This window comes from Babylonia areolata, chromosome 29, assembly GCF_041734735.1.
Source record: "Babylonia areolata isolate BAREFJ2019XMU chromosome 29, ASM4173473v1, whole genome shotgun sequence".
Classification (NCBI taxonomy): Eukaryota; Metazoa; Mollusca; class Gastropoda; order Neogastropoda; family Buccinidae; genus Babylonia; species Babylonia areolata.
Window position 1 is genome coordinate 12,077,070 of NC_134904.1, and position 22,010 is coordinate 12,099,079.

The 22,010-nt window shown below is 46.4% G+C and overlaps 1 protein-coding gene across 1 annotated transcript; it reads right to left on the reverse strand.

Moving 5' to 3' along the window:
- Positions 1 to 1,337: 1,337 nt before the first annotated feature.
- LOC143302164 (uncharacterized) lies at positions 1,338 to 20,466 on the reverse strand. Its single transcript, XM_076616702.1, has 3 exons — positions 20,166 to 20,466; positions 16,311 to 17,495; positions 1,338 to 3,888 (listed from the first exon to the last, which is right to left on the reverse strand). Exons 2-3 carry the CDS (start codon positions 17,132 to 17,134, stop codon positions 2,946 to 2,948), a joined length of 1,767 nt encoding a protein of 588 aa, XP_076472817.1. The 5' UTR covers positions 17,135 to 17,495; positions 20,166 to 20,466; the 3' UTR covers positions 1,338 to 2,945.
- Between the last annotated feature and the right edge of the window lie 1,544 nt (positions 20,467 to 22,010).

Sequence of the window (22,010 nt, forward strand, 5' to 3'; positions counted from 1 at the left end):
GACCATGGGAACAGTGTACATCCTCAGGCAAGAGCGCTTCTGAATTTGATCAATACTGTACAACATCAAACAGAAAATGAGGTCAACATGTATTCTGCCTTGCCCAACGCAAACACACACAAAAAATATATCTGCGGTCATCATCAACGTATTACTGGAGAGAGAAAAAAAAAAAAAGATTAGCTACCTTAGAAATTGTAAATCGAAAACCGTTATGTATCAGGTGGGAGAAACCATTTTGAGTTATCACACACACACACACACACACACACACACACACACACACACACACACACACACACACATCCACACACAGTCACACTGGATCACTAAACTCTGAAGAACAAAAACGTCACCCGCAGCGCACATTCACATTGCTAGTGATAATGCACTATTTTAAACACTTTCCTCACAGTGTCACGGGATACAAGTATTGCGTTATCCTGTGTGAGAAAAAAAAATACAAAGGAATCAGAACAACTGCACACTTCCCCAAACAAACAAAAAAATCTCCTGTCTCTGCCCCACCGCCCTCAGCCCACCCCCCACCCCCGCCCCGCCCCCACACGCCCCCACCCCTCCAAAACGAGAAAAATCCTAAGAGCTGTAAGTATGGACAATAACATGTACATACATTAAAGTGCAATATTTACAAAACTGTACAATGAGTTTAAAAAGAAAGATATTCTACATTCGCCCGAAAGTGTACTACACGATCTGTGTGTTGAAATAGACAAAACATCTGAATCTGAAGTGAAAAAGAACTAAACACCATATATATATATATATATATATATATATATAGCATACAAATTCCACTACACGCGGGAACAATGCTCTAAAGCATTTCTTAAATATCTGCATAATTTACCACCCCTTTCATTCTTCTTCTCTCTTTCTCTTGCTTGCCTGCCTCTCTCTCTCTCCGCCGTGTTCTTCCCTTTCTGCCCGTACTGCCTGTCGTCAGTTTATGAATTCACAAACACGCTTCACTTCTGAACGAAATGTGCGGGGCTAACACATTCAGGCTCACGCACGCGCAGACACGAACATGTGGTAATGGCAAGTGTGTCAATTTGCATACAAAAGCTGACCAAATGATCCATTAAACGGCACGACACTAAACCTCGCGCCGCCTCGTTAAGTCTTTTGTATGTCTGATCCAGACAAGACACGTTGCTACCTTTGTGTTTGTTTATTCCTTAGAAGTACTGGATGCAAATTAAGGAAGACGAAAACAGTATGTACAACTGTTAATTGTATATATGGGCCCTTTTGTGTGCCAAAAAGGTAAGTCACTCTCTTTTCTTCGTCTTCGCAGTTTGTTTTTTTTTGGGGGGGGGGCGTTTTTTTCTCAGCCTGCCACGTTTTTTTTTTGTTTTTGTTTTTGTTTTAAATACATACTTGGTTTTATCTTACGCATTAAGAGCCTCCGTTATACGTGATCTGTCCTTCACGTTATACTATACATCACAGCAAAAAAATATTTTACAAGCTCTCTCTGAGCTGAACGAAAACTGTCACGTCAACGGTAAAGATCCATTCATTTGCGAGGCTGTCTGACAGCTTTATGAGCTGTTCCGGTGACGCTCCGCAAGGTCCTGCCATGTTCTGGGGAGACCCTGAACGGTTAAAGTAGTGGATGGGCTATCTAGCCCTGGCTGACTCAGCTGCTAATTAAAACCGTGACAGTTACAGGTCACGAGCGTCGTCTCCCTTGGCTACTGTAGTGGACTGCCTGAAAGAACGTGTAGTTTTGATCTTGTGACTTATTCTCCCACTTGAATTTCTTTGAAATATTAAAACAAAACTTAGATTTTCATTGTAAGGTACGGTTTCATGTAAAATCAAAACTAAACCATGGTCTAGTAAAGACAAAACGTGGATTTATTCACATCAGTTTTCGACATTTACTCACGTGCAGTTTTGGGATACTGTTTCAAACATTTCGTTTACCATTCTCTGTGTGGTGAGGAAATAAACAACAACTATACACACATACCTTCAGCACAACTTTGGATCGTGAACAATAATTTACTACACATGCTATACGCACAGTTGTGGGCATTCTTTGAGTGCTGAGCCTAATGGCTGCCAAAAATCAGCATGTCCTTTCAAAAGCAATGTGTGTCCACCTTGAGGGAGCGAAAGGAAAAGCAAGGCAGATGACAATATTCACGAGTTCCTGCTCAGTCCTGACAACAGATCTTTACAAACACCCAACTGTCACGCTTCTTGTCCTTCATACATTCTGCGAACACAACGAACAAAGATCTAAGTCTTCACTCGTCCAGCAAACAGCGCTATGTACAAAACATTTCTGGCACTTTTCTCCGTCAACAAATCACATTCCTCTGGGTTCGTTCCCGCACATCTGTTCCACAACCGACTCTCCCTGAGGGGAGGGGTGTAGTGGTGAAGGAGTTTCGTCCCTGTAGTTTAATTAAACACCCTTTCTCACCATTATCACATTCAGGCTTCTGCCTAGGTTGCTGACAAAACGTTCCTGTACACACAGCCCAACGCTCCCCCTTACGGTGACACCAGAGCGTCAAGAGGATACTTTAGTTTCCATCAAAGCAGTCACCTGTAGGAGCTGATGTTGCTGACAAAACGTCCCTGTACACGCATCCCAGCGCATCCCGTTATGGTGACGCCAGAGCGTCAAGAGAAGAGAAAGTTTAGTTTGGTTTCCCTCAAAGCAGTCACCTGTAGGAGTTGATGTTGCTGAGAAAACGTCCCTGTACACATATCCCAACGCACCCCGTTATGGTGACGCCAGAGCGTCAAGAGAAGAGAGAGTTTAGTTTAGTTTCCCTCAAAGCAGTCACCTGTAGGAGCTGATGTTGCTGACAAAACGTCCCTGTACACACACCCCAGCGCACCCCTTTACGGTGACACTAGAGCGTCAAGAAGAGAGTTTAGTTTCGTTTCCCTCAAAGCAGTCACCTGTAGGAGTTGACCCTGCGCGGCATGCCCCCTGCCAGGTCCGCAGATTGAGGCCGGGACTCCAGCAGACTGTGGCTGGCGTACACGGGCTGCGACCTCCGCTGGGCGTTGAAGTAGTACTCGTCACCCTCCGCAGACCTCCGGGGGCTTCTCGAGCCCTGCAGCGCCATCTCGCTCTTCATCACGTTGGCCGGCAGACTGCGCATGAGCATGGGGCTGCCCCCTAGCGGCGTGCCAGAGTGGGGCCTGGCGGAGGAGGTGGAGGAGGAAAGGAAGGGCTGTCGCCGCATCATCACCGGCTCGTCGAAGGAGTCCTCGTAGTCTGTGGGCGGGACGAAGTCGTCCTGAAGGGGCTCCACCACGTTCACCGGCACCGGGTTGTTGGTGCTGCTGCTGCTGTTGCTGCGGCTGTACACGGGGGGGATGGCGCGGTCACCACCACCGCTACCACCGTTGCTGCCGGCGCCGTCCGAGTGGTGGGAGTGGTGGGAGGTGCGCGAGCTGCGCGTGCCGTAGGGCGAGGTGTGCGGGGAGTGGGGGTGGGGGTTGTGGGGGTGGGGGTGGGCGGCGCGGCGCAAGGCCGGGGACATGGCCGGGGACCTCGGGTAACCCCCTCCTCCTCCTCCGCCACCACCACCACCCCTCTCCTGCCGCGGCGGATACACGAACTCGTCCACGCCCTGGGAGGTCGGCGACACCCGGTTGTTGTTCTCCTGAGGGTAGGAGGCCTGGGGGCCAGCAGGGGGGTAGGGGCCGGCAGGGAAGCGGTTGAGGACGCTGTCCATCCCCCCTCCTCCCCCGTCGCTGCCCGGGGAAGCCAGGTCGATGCCGCTCTCCTCGGACCCGTTGCGGGGCCGCAGCTCGGCCGCCCCCTCGCCCACCACGCTCAGGTTCATGCAGCGGCGCTGGTTGATGTCCAGAAGGTTGCCCCGGGCACGACTGTTTTGGGAGGGGACACAAGGCATTCAGCGTTACTTCGTTATCGTTCACGTTCTGTCAGGTTGTGTCTTAGCTAGTTAACAGGCAGTCATCTTTACATCATTGTTCTCGTCAGGCTTTGTCTGTTAGTTGTCTGTTTATGGGCATTGGTCGTTACATCATCGTTTACGTCTCCCCCCCCCCCCCCCCCCCCCCCCCACTCGATTTTTTTCCTTCCCTCGTCTAATATCACTTACAGTGAAAAGACGTTAAACTAAAGAACGAACGAACAAATGTTTACGTTAGTCAGGCTGTCTTTCTTAGTTGCACGTTCTCAAAAATATCAGGGAAGGGGTGTTATCAAGAAGAGAGAGAGAGAGACAGGCAGAGAGAACCAGGGGGGGAGAGAGGGGGTGGGGGGGGGGGGTGACAGAGATGGAGGAGGGGAGGAGGACGAACTCAGAGAGAAAGCGCGTTTCAGAGAGAGAGACATAGAGGCAGAGAAAGAGAGACAGACAGACAGACAGACAAAAGCAAAGACAGAGAAAAGCCAGAGAAAAACACAAAGACAGAACCTGCAAAAATACTGCCAAATATCAAGGACACAACACTCAATCCACACCCCTGTACACAACACATTAGTACTTCATAAAAATTTACCACAACGTAAACACAACCCACACCACAAAGCCCAAAACACACACAAACACACACACACACACACACAAATTCGAACTAAAAATCAAAATAAAAAAGCTGACAAGGAAAAGATAAAAAAAAACCAGATACAGAACTATCAAACTCATTGTTGCTCGCAGGCTGAAAAGATACAAGGGAAGACAAGCACGTACACACGAGACGTCACGGACCACTGACTCCAGACCTCGAGGGCGAACGACACTACAACAGCGAGAGCGACTATCTGTCTTGTCTTGTCTTGTCTTGTCAGTCCGATGTCCATCGCATGCGATCTGCCCAGAGGCATCGTGTTAAGACGAAGTAAGCAGGGAGGCAACGAGTGTGAAACGTAAACATCACTTTTGTTTTGATGTTTTTGGTCTGCGGCTGAGATTCCGTGGACTTGCTAAGATGAGTGGGATTGGTCTTGATCTCTCTCTATGTATTGTCTATAATTATCAGTATCTCTGTCTCTCTCTCTGTCTGTCTCTCTCAACCGTACCACCCCCACACCCCCAACCCCAATGTTACCAACAGGCCTGCACAGGGCTTCGGCGCCAGTCACCGAAGAAGATCTGAAACGTTGAGAAGACAAGACTCTCTCTCAGGCGGGAACTGTTGTTTTTGGTCTGCGGCTGAGATTCCGTGGACTTGCTAAGATAAGTGGGATGGGTCTTGATCTCTCTCTATGTATTGTCTATAATCATCAGTATCTCCGTCTCTCTCTCTCTGTCTCTCTCTCTCTCTGTCTGTCTCTGTCTCTCTCAACAGTACCACCCCCACACCCACAACCCCAATGTTACCAACAGGCCTGCACAGGGCTTCGGCGCCAGTCACCGAAGAAGATCTGAAACGTTGAGAAGACAAGACTCTCTCTCAGGCGGGGACTGTTGTTTTTGGTCTGTGGCTGATATTCCGTGGACTTGCTAGATAAGTGGGATGGGTCTTGATCTCTCTCTATGTATTGTCTATAATTATCAGTATCTCTTGTCTCTCTCTCAGTCTGTCTGTCTCTGTCTGTCTGTCTGTCTCTCAACAGTACCACCCCCACACCCCCAACCCCAATGTTACCAACAGGCCTACACAGGGCTTCGGCGCCAGTCACCGAAGAAGATCTGAAACGTTGAGAAGACAAGACTCTCTCTCAGGCGGGGACTGGATGTAAAAAAGCACATCGGTACTTATCTATTATCCTCGAAATAAAGAATTTGTTTTGTCTTGTCTTGTCTTGTCCTCTCTCTCTCTCTCTCTCTCTCTCTCTCTCTATATATATATATATATATATATATATATATGTGTGTGTGTGTGTGTGTGTGTGTGTGTGTGTGTGTGTTTGTGTGTGTGTTTCAGTGCATATGCATCACAAGTAAACGTGTGTATGATGGCGCATGTAAATGTGCAAAAACGCAGGCTTGAAACATATGGTCGTGCACACTTTCCAGACAAACTAGTACAGACTGCAAACACCAGAGACGTTCGTCAACGTTTCTCTTTTCTTAAGAGTTTTCTCTCTCTCTCTCTCTCTCTCTCTCTCTCTCTTCCTTGCTCGCGTGCGCGGGTGAATGTGTGTGTGTGTGTGTGAGTGTGAAAGAATATTTTCTCTAGTGAATCATTGCTCACCCATTTTTCTACTTTCAGTGGAGAGAGAGAGAGAGAGAGAGAGAGAGAGAGAGAGAGAGAGGAATCTTTCGCGACTCCAAAAACAAAGAAAAAACAACCACCAATTTTGGCGCATGTGTTCAACACATACGCCCCCCACCATCAAAGACATAAATACACACACGCGCACGCACACACAACGCAAACATAAATCTCCCCCACCACACACACACACAGAAAGAAAGATATACAAACATACACACACTCTCACACTGCAGACATGACAAATATTCCTGCTTCAAGCTGACCTGATTTACGGCCAAAGCACAGAAGGGGTCACTTCTGACCACCACCACCACCACCACCCACCTCCCACAGAGCTAATCCGTTTGCACACAGTGGGGCTAAGCCTCTGAACGGGGTACAGCCCACCACGCCTCATCGAACTACCCAACACAGCCATGGTCTTGGCCCCACCCGGCTCTGCTTCATGCTGACTCTGTGTCTGTGTCTGTCACAGATTGTGTCTGGGCGCTAACCTCCTTGCCCCAGTTATTATCATTATTATTCTTATTATTCTTGGTAGGAGTAGTAGTAGATTCTACATAAGCATTACACCAATGCGATATAATTGTATAAATATATACAATTTATACACACACACACACATCCATTTACACATACAGGCGTGCATGTATATATATATATATATATATATATATATGTGTGTGTGTGTGTGTGTGTGTGTGTGTGTGTGTGTGTGTTGTGTGTGTGTGTGTGTGTATGTGTGTGTATATATATAATACGCACACATGCATTTACACTTGCAAGCGTGCATGTGCGCGTACACACACATACATACATACATACATAAATATTCAACACAAAACCAGAGGAGGGAGGAGAACTATGCAAAATATATAAATCAAAGAAAACAAACAAACAAACAACAACAAAAAAAACCCTGTAGAACTACAACGAGCCTATACAATTAGACAGGTCTATAAAACACTTTTGAACGCCCGCGATTCGAGCTGGTAACTTCGGGAGCTCAACCCGGTAAGTGAGGTGTGCAGGCAGCGCCCTTTTGCTCATGTTGGGATCGTTTTCATTCGGGCTCAACGTCCACACCCAACATCAGGTGACATATCGCTGGTGAGACGGGGAGAGAGAGACAGAGGGAGATGGGGGGGGAAAGAGAGAGAGGGATGGAGAGAGAGAGGGAGGGAGAGGCAGAGGGGTGGGGGCAGAGAGACAGGGAGGGGGCAGAAAGACAGAGAGAGAGAGAGGAAGATAGAGCGAGAGAGGGAAGAGAGCGCGAGAGAGAAATAGAGAGAGAGAAGGAGAGAGAGGGGGGGCAGAGAGAAAGGGGAGGCAGAGAGAGAGGGGGTGGCAGAGAGAGAGAGAGAGAGAGACAGAGACAGAGACAGAGACAGGTCCGGGACAGTGTAGGGAGGGGTCCTTTGTGACGTTTCAACGACACCACCAGAACAACTCGTTTTGCTGGGCCACGAATGTTTTTTTCTTTCTTTACTTTTCTTTTTCTTCTTTCTTCTTCTTTTTTTCTTCAGCGCCCGTCATTCAGTTGGCAATCTGAATGTAAGGTCGGGCTCTCAAGCAAATTCAGTGTTTATGTATTTCTACACGAATGTCAAAATGGCTAAGAGGATTCGCGGAACATTTGTTTGCTTGCTCTATCAAATGTGCTGAAAAAGTTTGGCTTCTCGCTAAGCTTTCATGTTCTTCGGCGTCCAGGTACGGTCTTAGTCGACGTTTCAAGACGTGAAGACTCCCCAAAGAACAGTAATTAGCGTTGATTAATCAGCCGGTGACTGACACACTACTACGGATCCATATGCCAAAGAGCGCGGTGGTCTGCAATCTGTGGTCATTATCTCATAGAAGTGAGGGGTGAAGCCTTAAGAACGTTCTGTTACAAACGTTACTCATCAACGGGCGAAGCCGGGTAATGCTTATCATGGACACTAACTAACTCGAGATACTAGTGTCTGTGTGCTAATGACTCCTCCCCCCCCCCCCCCCCCCCCCACACACACACCTCCTCCCCCTCCCCCTGGTGCTCCATGCACTATACGACCCATGTCCCGTGTTCACAGTCCTCTACGTGCACTCTGTGTAATAATAATAATAATAATAATAATAATAATAAATTGAAAATCTGTGGTTGAACGTGTGTCAATACCGAGTCGTCTGTCAGAGCTGTCCAGAGCAATGAAATGCTACTGTTGTGCGGTTCTGGCTACCAAGGTTCTGACCCAACTCCATCCCCGCGAGAGAGAGAGAGAGAGGGGGGGGGGTGGACGGACGGACGGACGGACGGACGGACAGACAGCCAGCCAGCCAGACAAGAGAGTTTCCCAAAGGAGATTCTGTACACACACAGACACACACACACTAAGAGAGAAATGAGACAGAGAGAGAGAGAGCGAAACACACACGCACACGCACGCACACACACACACGTATATATATATATATATACATAGAAAGAGAGAGAGAAAGGAAGAGCAAGGAGAGAATGAGAGAGCAGAGTCGAGCAGAGCACAGAGAGAAAGGGAGAAAGAAAGAGAAGATAGAGACAAGATGAACAGAGCAGAGCAGAGAGAGAGAGAGAGTGAGAGAGACAGAGACAGACAGAGACAGAGAGACAGAGAGAGACAGAGAGAGACAGAGCTCCTGTTTAGAAAATCAACAACAACAACAAAACAACGACAATTATCCCGACTCTGTCAGATTCTCAAAACGAAAATCGCCACAGGGAATTCTTACCATGGCATAACTCTTCCCTGCGGCACACACCACCCTGGACAGATTCACTGCGATACAAGTAAGTGCCTATGACGTAGGTAGGAAGGTCAGTACTTATCTAGATGTTTGCCGTTGCCACCCCACCCCCCCACTCCCCTCTTTTTTCAAACTACCGAGTCAACACCACACCACCCAGTCAACACCACCTCCCCTGGGTAGCTCCCTGTGAAAGTTAGACAAAACCGTTCTCGAGCATGCGTCAGATGCTTGAGTCTCGGGGCAGGGGGCCATGTGCCCAAAGAAGCTCTGACCTGAAAACCTCCTCTCAAAGTCCCTCGGTATCAAGCAAAGATTGGAAATGAATGGGGGTGTCTTTCTCTCTCTCTCTCTCTCTTCTGTTCCCTGGTCGTGTTCTATCACAGTGAGATTTTCCACGGAAGTGGGAAGGGGTGGGAGTTTGTTGGAGCGCCATTTACCTACCTGAAAGATCTTGTCTTATCACCCGGAATCCCACCGCATAGGTGTTGATCTCCACATTAAGCTGCTCGGTGAGCAAAAGCTGCAATTAAAAGTAGCCTCCTCCCCCCTCCCCTCACCACCACCTCAAACACCCTTCGTCTTTCTAACTCATACCCTACCCCCTTGAAACACCTTCTCGCCCTCCTATTGCAAAGGCATACAGGTGGGGATATCTTTAAATAATATATGACTCTGCTCATCTGATAGGAAATTCCATCCAAAACGAGGACACAAAGAACCCGCAACAGAAAAGTTTACAAGTATGTAGTAATAATAATAAGACACACTGAAAGCAGCATCGCATTGAAGACGATGAAAACTAAGAAGTAACAGAATAAGAAGAAGAAGAATTAATCTTAAAAAAAAAAGGAATCTTCAAATGCTGAACATCGAAGACACAGGCGCTTTTCTTTCAGTATACACAGCACAACGCAGGATCTGGATACATAAAATAAATAAATAAATAAATAAAATTGTAGAATATAGTCGGCAGGGGTTAGTGCGTAGAAATCAATTAAAAGCCTTGGTATGTAGACTGTAATTATTTGCTGTACATTTTCAGTTTTAACAGCACCATAGTGACACACAAACATCAAACAATTGTGAGATTTCACATCAAGTATGTGCTTGTCAAGGGATAATTGTGAACATGAAATGAAACACGGAGATTCTATTATTTTTATGTACACAATCTTTTTTTTTCTTTCTTTTCTTTTTCTTTGCGTTTGATTACATGGATGGTTGGTTGGTGATTTTCTTCACTAAAATTCGCTGTCCGAATATTCTTTGCTCGTGAACGGCACTTAGCACAAACAGTTTCTGCATGTCTGAACATGTTTTGATAATTACGCCACGCCACTTTATTGGGCAAGGGAGACGGTGTTGAGAGTAATGCCATTGTCCATAAACGTTTTACTGCACTATGCGATTCCAGAAGTTATGAGATTAAACCAAGGTACAGACACTGGGCCGAGAGAGTGGGGATGTACTTGGGCAAGACACTCTCCACTATAATCAAATTCTAGCCCAAATAGTCGGAACAGCAGTTGCCTCCTCTGCTGTTCTGATGTTCATAGTCAGACACAACTGACTATCATATGTAAATATATATATATATATATATATATATATATATATATATATATATATATATATATATATATACACATACACACATGGTGTTGAGAAACGATGATTGTGAAACTTGTACGATACAATAAATATTTACGAACCCAACTGGAAACTTTGTGTTTAAGAAAGTAAATGAAAAATAAAAGGTTATGACACCAAAGCAAACACAACCTGGAAAAACACTAAACAGTCGAGTGTAGTTGCCTTCGTGAAGGGATGAAAAGCGTCCATAGCCACACCAAGCCCACTTTTTTGTAAAGAAGGGCAGCTTTTCATAGGACGTGTGTGTGTGTGTATGTGTGTGTGTGTGTGTGTGTGTGTGCACGCGCGTACATGTGTGCATGTGCACGCTGATGTGCACGTGTATGCGCAGACGTGCGCACGCATACATGTACATGCGAACTGCAAGCTGGCCTGACGACAGGTGTTTTCTTCCTTGTGTGCCCGAGTGCTGAAATAATTGTTAGGAGGAGGAGAAGGTGGAGGATGATAAGAAAGAAAGAAAGAAAGAAAGAATGAATGAAATAAAGAAGAAAAAGAAGAAGGGGAGGATCAGGAGGGGGAGGAAGAAGAAGAAGAAAAAAAGAACAAGGAGGAGGAGGAGGTGGAGAAGAACGAGAAGGGGAAGAGAAGGAGGAGAAATAGTAGTAGTAGTAGTAGTAGTAGAAGAAGAAGAAGAAGAAGAAGGGGAGGATGAGAAGGGGGGGGGGGAGGAAGAAGAAGAAGAAGAAAACAAGAAGAGGAAGGAGGAGGAGGAGGTGGAGAAGAAGGAGAAGGGGAGGAGAAGGAGGAGAAATAGTTAGAAGTAGTAGTAGACAAGAAGAAGGGGAGGATGAGGGGGGGGGAGGAAGAAGAAGAAGAAAACAAGAAGAGGAAGGAGGAGGATGAGGAGGAGAAGAACGAGAAGGGGAGGAGAAGGAGGAGAAATAGTTAGAAGTAGTAGTAGACAAGAAGAAGGGGAGGATGAGGAGGGGGAGGAGGAAGAAGAAGAAAACTAAAAAGAAGAGGAAGGAAGGGGAGGAGGAGGTGGAGAAGAACGAGGAGGAGGGGGAAAGGAGGAGAAAGAGAGATAGTAGTAGTAGTAGATGAAGAAGAAGACGAAGGGGGAGGAGGAGGAGGATACGAAGAAGGAAGAAGAATGGGAGGAGGGGGAAGAAGAAGGAGAAGGGGGAGGAGGAAGGCGAAGAAGAAGAAGAAGACACCTGTCTAAACAGGCGTCGCTGGCAAATCACGTCCAAGACTAAGCAGTAAGCGCACACCTAGCAAGGTCTCCCCAAGCTAACTACGTGATAAACTGCAGATAATCATCACAACACAGCCGTGTACCGAGAATGCAAAACAGAAAAGAGGGTATGTAGGGAGGACTCTAAATTCTCCCTGAAGCTGAAAAGACAGGTATGACGGAAAGGGAGGAGACGACTGGAAAAAAAAAGAAAAAAAAAGGAATGTGAACGTAGGAGGGGCTTGGGGGAGCGGAGGGTGACGGGGGGCGGGAGGTTGTGGAGGCGGGAAGGAGGGAATGATATTAATAGACAGGTACATGTGGGGATACTAGTTTAATAAAAGCGCATGTACGGGCAGGGGCGGGAAGAATGTAAAAGGGGAATGGGAACAAAGAAACCCCTCCGCACGAACAGTTTCAGTAGCTCAAGGAGGCGTCACTGCGTTCGGACAAATCCATATACGCTACACCACATCTGCCAAGCAGATGCCTGACCAGCGGCGTAGCCCAACGCACTTAGTCAGGCCTTGAAAAAAAAGAAAAAAGAAAAAAAAGGTGAATAAATAATAGATAAGCGTACATATATAAAAAAATACATAAATAGATAAATAAATAAATAAATAATAATTATAATATGAAAAAAGGTAGTGATAATAATAATAATAATAATAATAATAAATAAATAAATAAATAAGACAACAATTTTACGAACAAGTTTATACAACTGGCGGCAATTCAACATTAGTTAACTAACAGTGTGTATAAAATGTTCACAAACTGTCAATTCCCGGTTGCATTATATCTTTAGTCCATGGAAGTGAATGTTTTTTTTCAGGCTTCGTACCTGTCTTCAGCTTTCACACAAAAATGTTTGAATTCAGGTTTCACACACACACACACACACACACACACACACACACACACATCCATTATGCTGATGCAGTTTTCAAATGAGCATCCATGGCATTTGCCGAGTCCTAGTTCAGAGGACTTTAAGGGTGACCCAAATGTACTCTCCATTGTAATCTGTGTAGTCTACAGTCCACACGTAAACACCACCAGTCTGATACATGTCGCGCGCGCGCGCGCGTGTGTGTGTGTTAAGCAGGTAAGCGGTTTGGTGGACAGGTTGGGACCGCACGCATGACTGCATTATCGCGTCAGTTCTCCAAGGTGCGGTCGCTCGGAAAACCTTTTCTTGGCCCGACTTACGTCGCATCGATTCTGAGTCGTCCAACTCTTTGGCGCTATGATTGATCCTTCTGCGGTTTACATTCACATCGTTGACGTTTTAGCTCAACGGGTTATGACTTTCTTACAGGCACTATGTTTATATGTGTGTGTGTGCGTGCGTGTGTGTGTGTGTGCGTGTGTGTGCGTGTGTGCGAGCGTGCGTGTGTGCATTCGCGCTCGTGTGTTCTTGCACGGTTTCATTTGCTAGAGAGACAGAGACAGAGAGGACAGAGAGAGAGAGAGAGAGAGAGAGAGAGAGAGAGAGAGAGAGAGGAAGAGAGTTAAACTGACAAGTAGAGTGCGAGTTAAAAAAAAAATAACCAAAAAAAAACCCAACAAAAACAAAAAACAAAAAACCAACAACAAAAAAACAAACAAAAACAAAAACAAAACAAAACAAAAAAAACCACACACACACACACACTGACGCCGCACACGATTACTTCGATGTTTTGAATTATTAGAGCACTATACACAAAGCACAGTGAGAGAAAAATGAATAACAAACGCACAACAACTACACATTTATAGATTCATAATGATACATGTTGTATATCGTTCCGCTCTTCTCCTCCATCTAACCACCCCACCCCCACCACCCCACTCCCTGTCCTCCAGTCAACCCCACACTATGTCGCGGGCTCACTCCCCATCCCCATCCTCCCCCACCCCCTCAAACCACACTCACTCCTCCCCCATCCTCCTCCACACCCCTCAAACCACACTCACTCCTCCCCTATCCCCCCCACCTCCTAAAACCACACTCACTCCTCCCCCATCCTCCTCCACACCCCTCAAACCACACTCACTCCTCCCCCATCCTCCTCCACACCCCTCAAACCACACTCACTCCTCCCCCATCCTCCCCCACCCCCTCAAACCACACTCACTCCTCCCCCATCCCCCCACCCCCTCAAACCACACTCACTCCTCCCCCATCCTCCTCCACACCCCTCAAACCACACTCACTCCTCCCCCATCCTCCTCCACACCCCTCAAACCACACTCACTCCTCCCCCATCCTCCCCCACCCCCTCAAACCACACTCACTCCTCCCCCATCCTCCTCCACACCCCTCAAACCACACTCACTCCTCCCCCATCCTCCCCCACCCCCTCAAACCACACTCACTCCTCCCCCATCCTCCTCCACACCCCTCAAACCACACTCACTCCTCCCCCATCCTCCCCCACCCCCTCAAACCACACTCACTCCTCCCCCATCCTCCTCCACACCCCTCAAATCACACTCACTCCTCCCCCACCCTCCTCCACACCCCTCAAACCATACTCGCTCCTCCCTCATCCTCCTCGACACCCCTCAAACCATACTCGCTCCTCCCCCTACCTCCACAACCCCTCAAACCACACTCACCCTCCCCCTACCTCCCCAAACCCCTCAATTCACTCTCACTCCTCCCCCACCCCTCAAATCACTCTCACCCCCCTCCCACACACACACCCATCAAATCATTATCACTCCCCCTCCCCCTCCCCCACGTCCCTCAAATCACTCTTTCTCCTCTCCCACACCCCTCAAATCACTCACCCCCCCCCCCCATCCCCCCCACACACCCATCAAATCATTCTCACTCACTCCCCCCCTCTCCCCCCAACACACACACCCATCAAATACCTCTCATTTCTCCTCCGTCCTCCTCCACGCCCCTCAAATCACTCTCACCCCCTCCCCCACACCACTCAAATCACTCTCACCCCTCCCCCTCCCCCACACACACCCATCAAATCATTCTCACTCCCCCTCCCCCTCCCCCCTCAAATCACTCTCACCCCCCCATGCCCCCCCCCCCTCAAGTCATTTTCTCCTCCCCCACACCCCTCAAATCACTCTCACTCACCCTCCCCCACACCCCTCAAATCACTCTTTCTCCTCCCCCACACCCCTCAAATCACTCTCACTCACCCTCCCCCTAACGCCTCAAATCACTCTTTCTCCCCCCCCCCCCCCTTTCTTTGTGAGCAACAATGATAGGCTACATACTGTTCTGAAAACAGATATCGAAATGAGACAATATTCTGTCTTTACGATTGTGATTGTGATTGCTCCCGAATGGGCCGATGGTATTCAGACAAAAACAACAATTTCAATTTTAACCCCCCGCACCCCCCCCCCCCACCCCCTCTTCTCTCTCAAGTCCCTATCCTTCTTCTCCTCCAATCCTCCCTATTTCCCACCGCTCCCTGTCTGTCTCAATGCAAGCATGTAGTATGTAGGAAGGAGTGTATACATATCATTTGATAGCGCGGTCTCAAAAGTCAGCAACTCCTTTGCATGCAGGGTGCACATGAGCGAACCTTTTGTTTGGGACCCTTCCCGTTCCCAAATCCCTCTTTGTATTGTGACACATGGCCGGCTTACACTGCAACACTGACTGTCCTAAAGCCCTCTTGTCCGAGTGCGAACGTAACATCATCATAGTAATAAGAACAATAATAATTATAATGATAATAATGATAATAAACAACAACAATAATGATAATAATAATAATAATAATAATAATAATAATGTGCTCTCCTTTAGCGTTGTTCCATCGTAGAGAGGCTCACAGCGTTTTACAAATTATATAATAATTTATAACAAGAACATGGACAAGAGGCTCCACAAATCAAATTCTAGCCCCGATAGCTGGGACAGCATTTGCCTCTGCTGTTCGGATGGTCATGGTTGGGACACGATTGACTTTCATACATACACACACAACTACAGGATACATACATTAATCATACATACAGACAACAGTGTGCATACATTAATCATACATACACAAACAACAGTATGCATACACTAATCATACATACAGACAACAGCAGTGTACATACACTGATCATACACACAGACAACAGTATACATTTATTAATCATACACACACAAACAACTGTATACATTAATTTATTAATGACACATACACAGACAACACTGTACATGTACAGTTACCATTCCATAATTCTGATTTCTCCCTGTATGTCTCTTAGCTGATGGCATCGTAGTCTTTGGGCGGCAACAGTATACATACATTACAACATTCAATAATTCCGATTTCTCCCTGTCTCTCTCCCTGTGTCTGTCTGTCTGTCTCTCTCAATGGCCTATATGAATAAATCTCTCTCTCTCTCTCTCTCTGTATGTCTCACCTGATGGTGTCGCAGTCTTTGGGCGGCAACAATACACATAATTAAATCATTCCACAATTCTGATTTCTCCCTGTATCTCTCTCTCTCTTTCGCTCTCTCAACGGCCTATATGAAAAACATATCTCTCTCTCTCTCTTACCTGATGGTGTCGTAGTCTTTGGGCGGCAACAGCAGCGGGGCGTCTCCCCCCATCCTCAGACGGTACTTGAGCTCCTCAGCCACGCTGTCGAAGGGCTGCACGTCGTTCAGGCTCTGGAGGTCCGCGTCCATGTCGTCAGACCCGAACGTCGGCGACCCGTTCTCACTCAGCCCGCCGCTGCCCGACACCGAGCCGGCCGCAGAGTCCGTGCCCGTGGTGGCGTGCTCCGACAGCCCGTCCGACAGGTTGAGGCCCGGGTCGTCGATCTCCCCCTTCTCGGCCAGCTCCCGCTCCACGTCGTTGATTCGGTTGAGGTTGTCGGCGACGAGTCCACCCATCAGCTTGGCGAAGGTGGAGGCGGTGGAGGGCTCGTCGAAGCGGTAGACGTGCACGTGCACGTACTTCCCGGTGCGGGGCATGTAGCCCAGGAAGATGCAGGCCACCACGTCGTCCAGGCGGTTGTCGGAGGGTCTGGTAGCCTGCACCACGTAGGTCACGTCGCGCGCCGGGATGGGCGGGAAGGTGACCTTCTTGATGGAGCGCTTCCGCTTCTCCTCCACGTCCTGGCTGATGCGGAGCTCCCTGGCCGTCAGCTGGATCGTCAGCTTGGGCGGCTGGTCCATCTTCTTCTGGCGCCGCTTCAGCTCCTGGATGGCCGGGTCGGTGAAGCGGCGGCCCCGCACTCCGCGGCACTCCATCCAGCCCAGGAACTCCACGTAGAACTGGGACTTCTTGCCGCCCTGCTGGTCCTCCCGCTCCTTCTCCTTCTCCTTCACCTCCTTCTGCTTCGACTCCTTGTCCTTCTTCTTGGAGAAGAACGACATGGCTGTGGTTTGTGTGTGTGTGTGTGTGTGTGTGTGTGTGTGTGTGTGGGTGGGTGTGGGGGGTTGGGGCTGAGAAGTTACTGTGTATTTCTTTTTCACGTTTTCCTCTGTTTTTCTCTCTTGCAATTGGGGTATGGGGCTGAGAAGTCACTGTGTAAAATCTTCTTTTTTTCGCCTTTTCCTCTGCTTCTCTCTCTGTGGTGGTCGACCTAAAAACACGCTACCGTGTAAAGTTGTTTCTTAGTCACCCTACCTTCTGTCCCAGTGGTGGTCGGACTAAGGAGACGTTACCGTGCGAAGTTGGCTTTTTCTCCCTTCTCTCTCTCTCTCTCTGTGTGGTGGCCGAGGGTTTAGGTCCTGGCTGAAACACAAGATGAGAGGGTGTCAAGGGCAAGGCAGGGGAGAGACAATGTGTCTATTGTGTGGTTGTCTTTTTTCCTGCGGCTCGGCTGAACAACTGCTGTGGTAATTCTAGATCCCTGTGGCTGTACAGCCATTGTGCGCGTGTGCGTGTTGTGTTGCGTTAAGTTTTTTTTGTTTGTTTGTTTGTTTTTTGGGTGTTTTTTTTGTTTTGTTTTGTTGTTGTTGTTGGTTTGTATGTATGTGTGCGTTTGTGTATGTGAGTGTGTGCATAAGTGAGTGAGTGAGTAAGTCTCTGTGTGTGTGTGTGTGTGTGTGTGTGTGTGTGTGTGTGTGATTCAAATGATAAAGTTTTGATCCGAGGTTCTGGGTCATTCCTGTGCTATACAGCTTTATGCACTCTCATTCTGATGGTGCAGACTTATACAAACCGTATCCTAACAAACCGCTCGTTGAAATAATGTATTAAACATAGCATGAACAACTGAATCGCTACAGGAAATGACATTTAGTGTTATACATAAGTCTAGTAGTAGTAGTAGTAGTAGTAGTAGAAGTAGTAGAAGAAGAAAAACAAGAAGTTAGAATTTACAACAACAAAAAAAGCAACGTATCCATAACTACACCAAAGATCTCACGTTGTCTCTGTCTGGGCTGTTTTGCTGTTTGCTTGGTGTGTCGTTTTATATTTCACCCATCCCACTTTTTTTCCCCACCTGTCTCTTTCCACTGTCAGGAAAATCGTCAGCAAGTGACATGAAATCTTAGCAAACTCTTCCCATTCGAAAGCAGGTGTACATGCACACACATAACTGGCTACCAACGACATAAAAGCCTGGGGTCTTTAAGCCTATCCCCGTCTCGTTATGCAATAACAGGTTGGGGGGGTAGGCTGGAGGTATGTGTGCACTGATGCTTAACGAAGGAGAAATGGCCAGTTTTATATTTAGATTTTATTGCGAAAGCCAACACGCGTCTCTGATTCATTCACGTGCGAAAAAGAAATCACGAGAGAGAGAGAGACAGACAGACAGAGAGAGACAGACAGACAGAGAGAGACAGACAGACAGAAAGAGAGAGACAGACAGAGAGAGAGAGAGAGACAGACAGACAGACAGACAGACTGACAGAGACAGAGAGATTGAGAAAGAGAGAGAGAGAGAGAGAGAGAGAGAGAGAGAGAGAGAGAGAGAGAGAAATGTGCATACAAAGAGTATAGAGGACTGTGGAAAAAGAAGAAGACCAATGAAACGAAGAAGAAGAAGGAGAAAAAAAAAGAAGAAGACCAAGAAAAAAAAGAAGATTGAGAAGAGTTCAAGAAGAGGAAGTTCAATAAGAAGCAGACTTAAAGGGTGGAGAGAGGAGGAGGATGTGGTCAATTTCTATTCTTCACTGTTAAACTTCCAAATTTGTTACACACACAACACAAATTTCATCAAAAATATCAGACAAGCTGTAACATCTCTAGTCAGAACCTGTCTACAACCCCGCTCTATACAGTCTCTATGAGTAAACTGTCTGCTTGCACAGTCCTATACAACCATATATCATGTAATGTTTTTTTTTTTTTCGAGTATGCTTCAATACTTTAAATCTTGGTAACTGTCCCATATTCCAGCTAAAGTGATTAATTCATTTATGTGCTTCTGCAATAATCAATCCCATGTTTTTCAGTTTCAGTTTCAGTAGCTCAAGGAGGCGTCACTGCGTTCGGACAAAACCATATACGCTACACCACATCTGCCAAGCAGATGCCTGACCAGCAGTGTAACCCAACGCGCTGTTTTTCAGTCTTGGTAACTAATACATGTAGATTACTTTCATATCCATTGTTCCGAGAAAAAAAAAGTCCTCACTTTTTCTTTTTTCTGAGAAATTCAACACGTTTAGTTCAAAGAATTTCTGTCACTTTTAATAGATTTTCCCGGAATTTGCAAAGAATTTTCAAAAACAAATGAAATGCTGTAACTTCATGTCCTCGTTTGCTCTCTAAATATCTATCCATGTCATGCCACTGGTTAAAAATTATATTGTGTTGCTTCGTTTAATCTCTTGAACTGCGGCATCGTCTTCAAAAATCATCAGCATATATATCTATATACACGTATGCTTTTACAAAAAGCTCTAATGGAAAAGTTATCATAAAAAATGTACGAACACTATTGCTTGATCCAGTCTTTTCAAAAATTATTTCGTTTTCAAAAGCATGTTTTAAGAGCGTAGACGTCAAAAGTACATCATAAAATGTCTTATGAAGATGATGCTGCATTTTCGGATTAAATCAGCTTTCACAAAAAGAAAATATGTATATGCAACAGCCGGTATGATATTTCACAGAAAAAAGAACAAATTTTTCCGTGAAATCAACGAACTAGAAATAAAACGTTCCTTGTTTTAAGGTTGGAAGAAAATATATTAATCTAGAATAAACTAATCACGTACGCACACAAATTAAAAAAAAAATCCTTACAACCCTACCCACCCCCTCTACATAAAAAAGACACCCCCGCCCCCCACCCACAATCCACTCCCATTTACAATACAAACAGGATCTTACATTTCCAGGAAAAAAATAAAGTAGGAAAAATGGCATCAGAGTAATCAGAACGATGCTGCTCAATTTTTTTTATGCAATTGTCAAAAACAAAACAAACAAAAAAACACTCCATACCTCAAAATATCCGTCTGTCAACCACAAACCAGGATGCCTAGCAGTTGCTGAAGCGTGCAATAAGCGTACTTAAAACAAATTCCGTCCAATTCCACGGGAAGAAAAATAAATAAATCGTGTCACCACCTTAACAACTACTCCACATATTCAACGTTGTTTCTCACACGTAAAGTCTGCACACACCAGATCAGAAATTCCAACAATATTGTGCATCAAACCAAGGAGAAAAGCTTCCCCCCCAAAGAATTCTGCCTCTCGTTTCGTGGCAGACGACAGTGCTGCGTGCTTGGCGCGCGTGACACCCCGGTGACTGAATGAACCCCGGGGTCTCCTGGGATAGGTAAGAAATCCGTGCCCCTCTCTCCGGTCCTCAGCCAATAATCTTCTTCGCCGTGAGGTGGAGGGACAGGCGCATGAAATTGAATGCATAAAAGTTACTGGTTGCAGGTAACCAGTTTGCTTCAGTTTCAAGGTGTCAAAGCGTGCGGAATGACCTATAATCGTACGCTACGGTATACATGTTTGGGAGGGGAAAAAAAAGAGCAGATGCCTCATCTTTGGATTAATCCAATGTGGGTGAAGTCCTAGCTGTCTGTCTGAGGGGTGTCTTCAGGTGGGTGAAGTCCTGGCTGTCTGTCTGAGGGGTGTCTTCAGGTGGGTGAAGTCCTGGCTGTCTGTCTGAGGGGTGTCTTCAGGTGGGTGAAGTCCTGGCTGTCTGTCTGAGGGGTGTCTTCAGGTGGATGAAGTCCTGGCTGTCTGAGGGGTGTCTTCAGGTGGGTGAAGTCCTGTCTGTCTGTCTGAGGGGTGTCTTCAGGTGGGTGAAGTCCTGGCTGTCTGTCTGAGAGGTGTCTTCAGGTGGGTGAAGTCCTGGCCGTCTGTCTGAGGGGTGTCTTTGCCTGGGTTCTGACTGTCAACAGGTGGGTGAAGTCCTGGCTGGCCGTGCGAGAAAAAAAAAATAATGATAATCCTTCTGTACTCGTCCATCCGTCTTCGTATATCCCCATTTGTCCACTTTTTTCTTCTCTCTCTCTCTCTCTCTGTATATATATATATATATATATATATATATATATATATATATATATATATATATATGTATATACTTTCTTTTTCAGACGCTTCCTGTTTTCTCTTTCTTCCCTTCTGTTCGTTTACTTGACTTCCTGGCATTGTGTTTGAGGAAGTTACTGTTGGTATTCCTCTTCGTTTCCTCTTGTACAAATTCTGGTGTTGTCATTGCCGTTTTCTCCGCCTTCTCCAAGTCCTCTTCTCCTTCTTCTGCAGGAGCCAGTTGCATTGTTGCTAGGACGGAAGAGTCTAGTATGGTCGTAACCACGCTACTAACTGTGTGTAGTATGGAACTGACCATGCAATGGCGTAGTTCGGTCAACGTAGGCATTTAGTCACGAGCAACTGTCAAAAAGTTAGAACCAAGCAATCCAACTAGGTACCAGGTGTTCCTCGTCCTTTCTAATGCTGTCGTCGTTGTTTTCTGCTCCTCCTCCTCCTCCTCCTCCTCCTCCACGTCCTCCTTTCAACCCCTTTTCTCTGCTTTCCTCCTTACTGCTTTTCATCCTCATTTTTTTTTTTTTTAAATAACATTTCATTCCTGTATTTCATTTGTTTTTCACTCTTGCAAAGGTTTTTTTTCTTTAAAAAAAAAATTCCAATTGAAACCTCGTTTTTTTTTTTTACATTTCATTCCTTTCTCTCATTTGTTTTTCACTCTTGCAAAGTGATTTTTCCCCCCATTCCAATTGAAACCTCGTTTTCTTAACATTTCATTCCTATATCTCATTTCTTTTTCACTTTTGCAAAGGTTTTTTTTTCCCCATTTCAATTGAG

Coding starts and splice junctions, on each gene's coding strand:
- LOC143302164 (XM_076616702.1), bottom strand. CDS start 17,134: ATGTCGTTCTTCTCCAAGAAGAAGGACAAGGAGTCGAAGCAGAAGGAG. Junction 3,889..16,310: donor AAAGACTACGACACCATCAG/GTAAGAGAGAGA, acceptor CTCCCAAAACAG/TCGTGCCCGGGGCAACCTTC.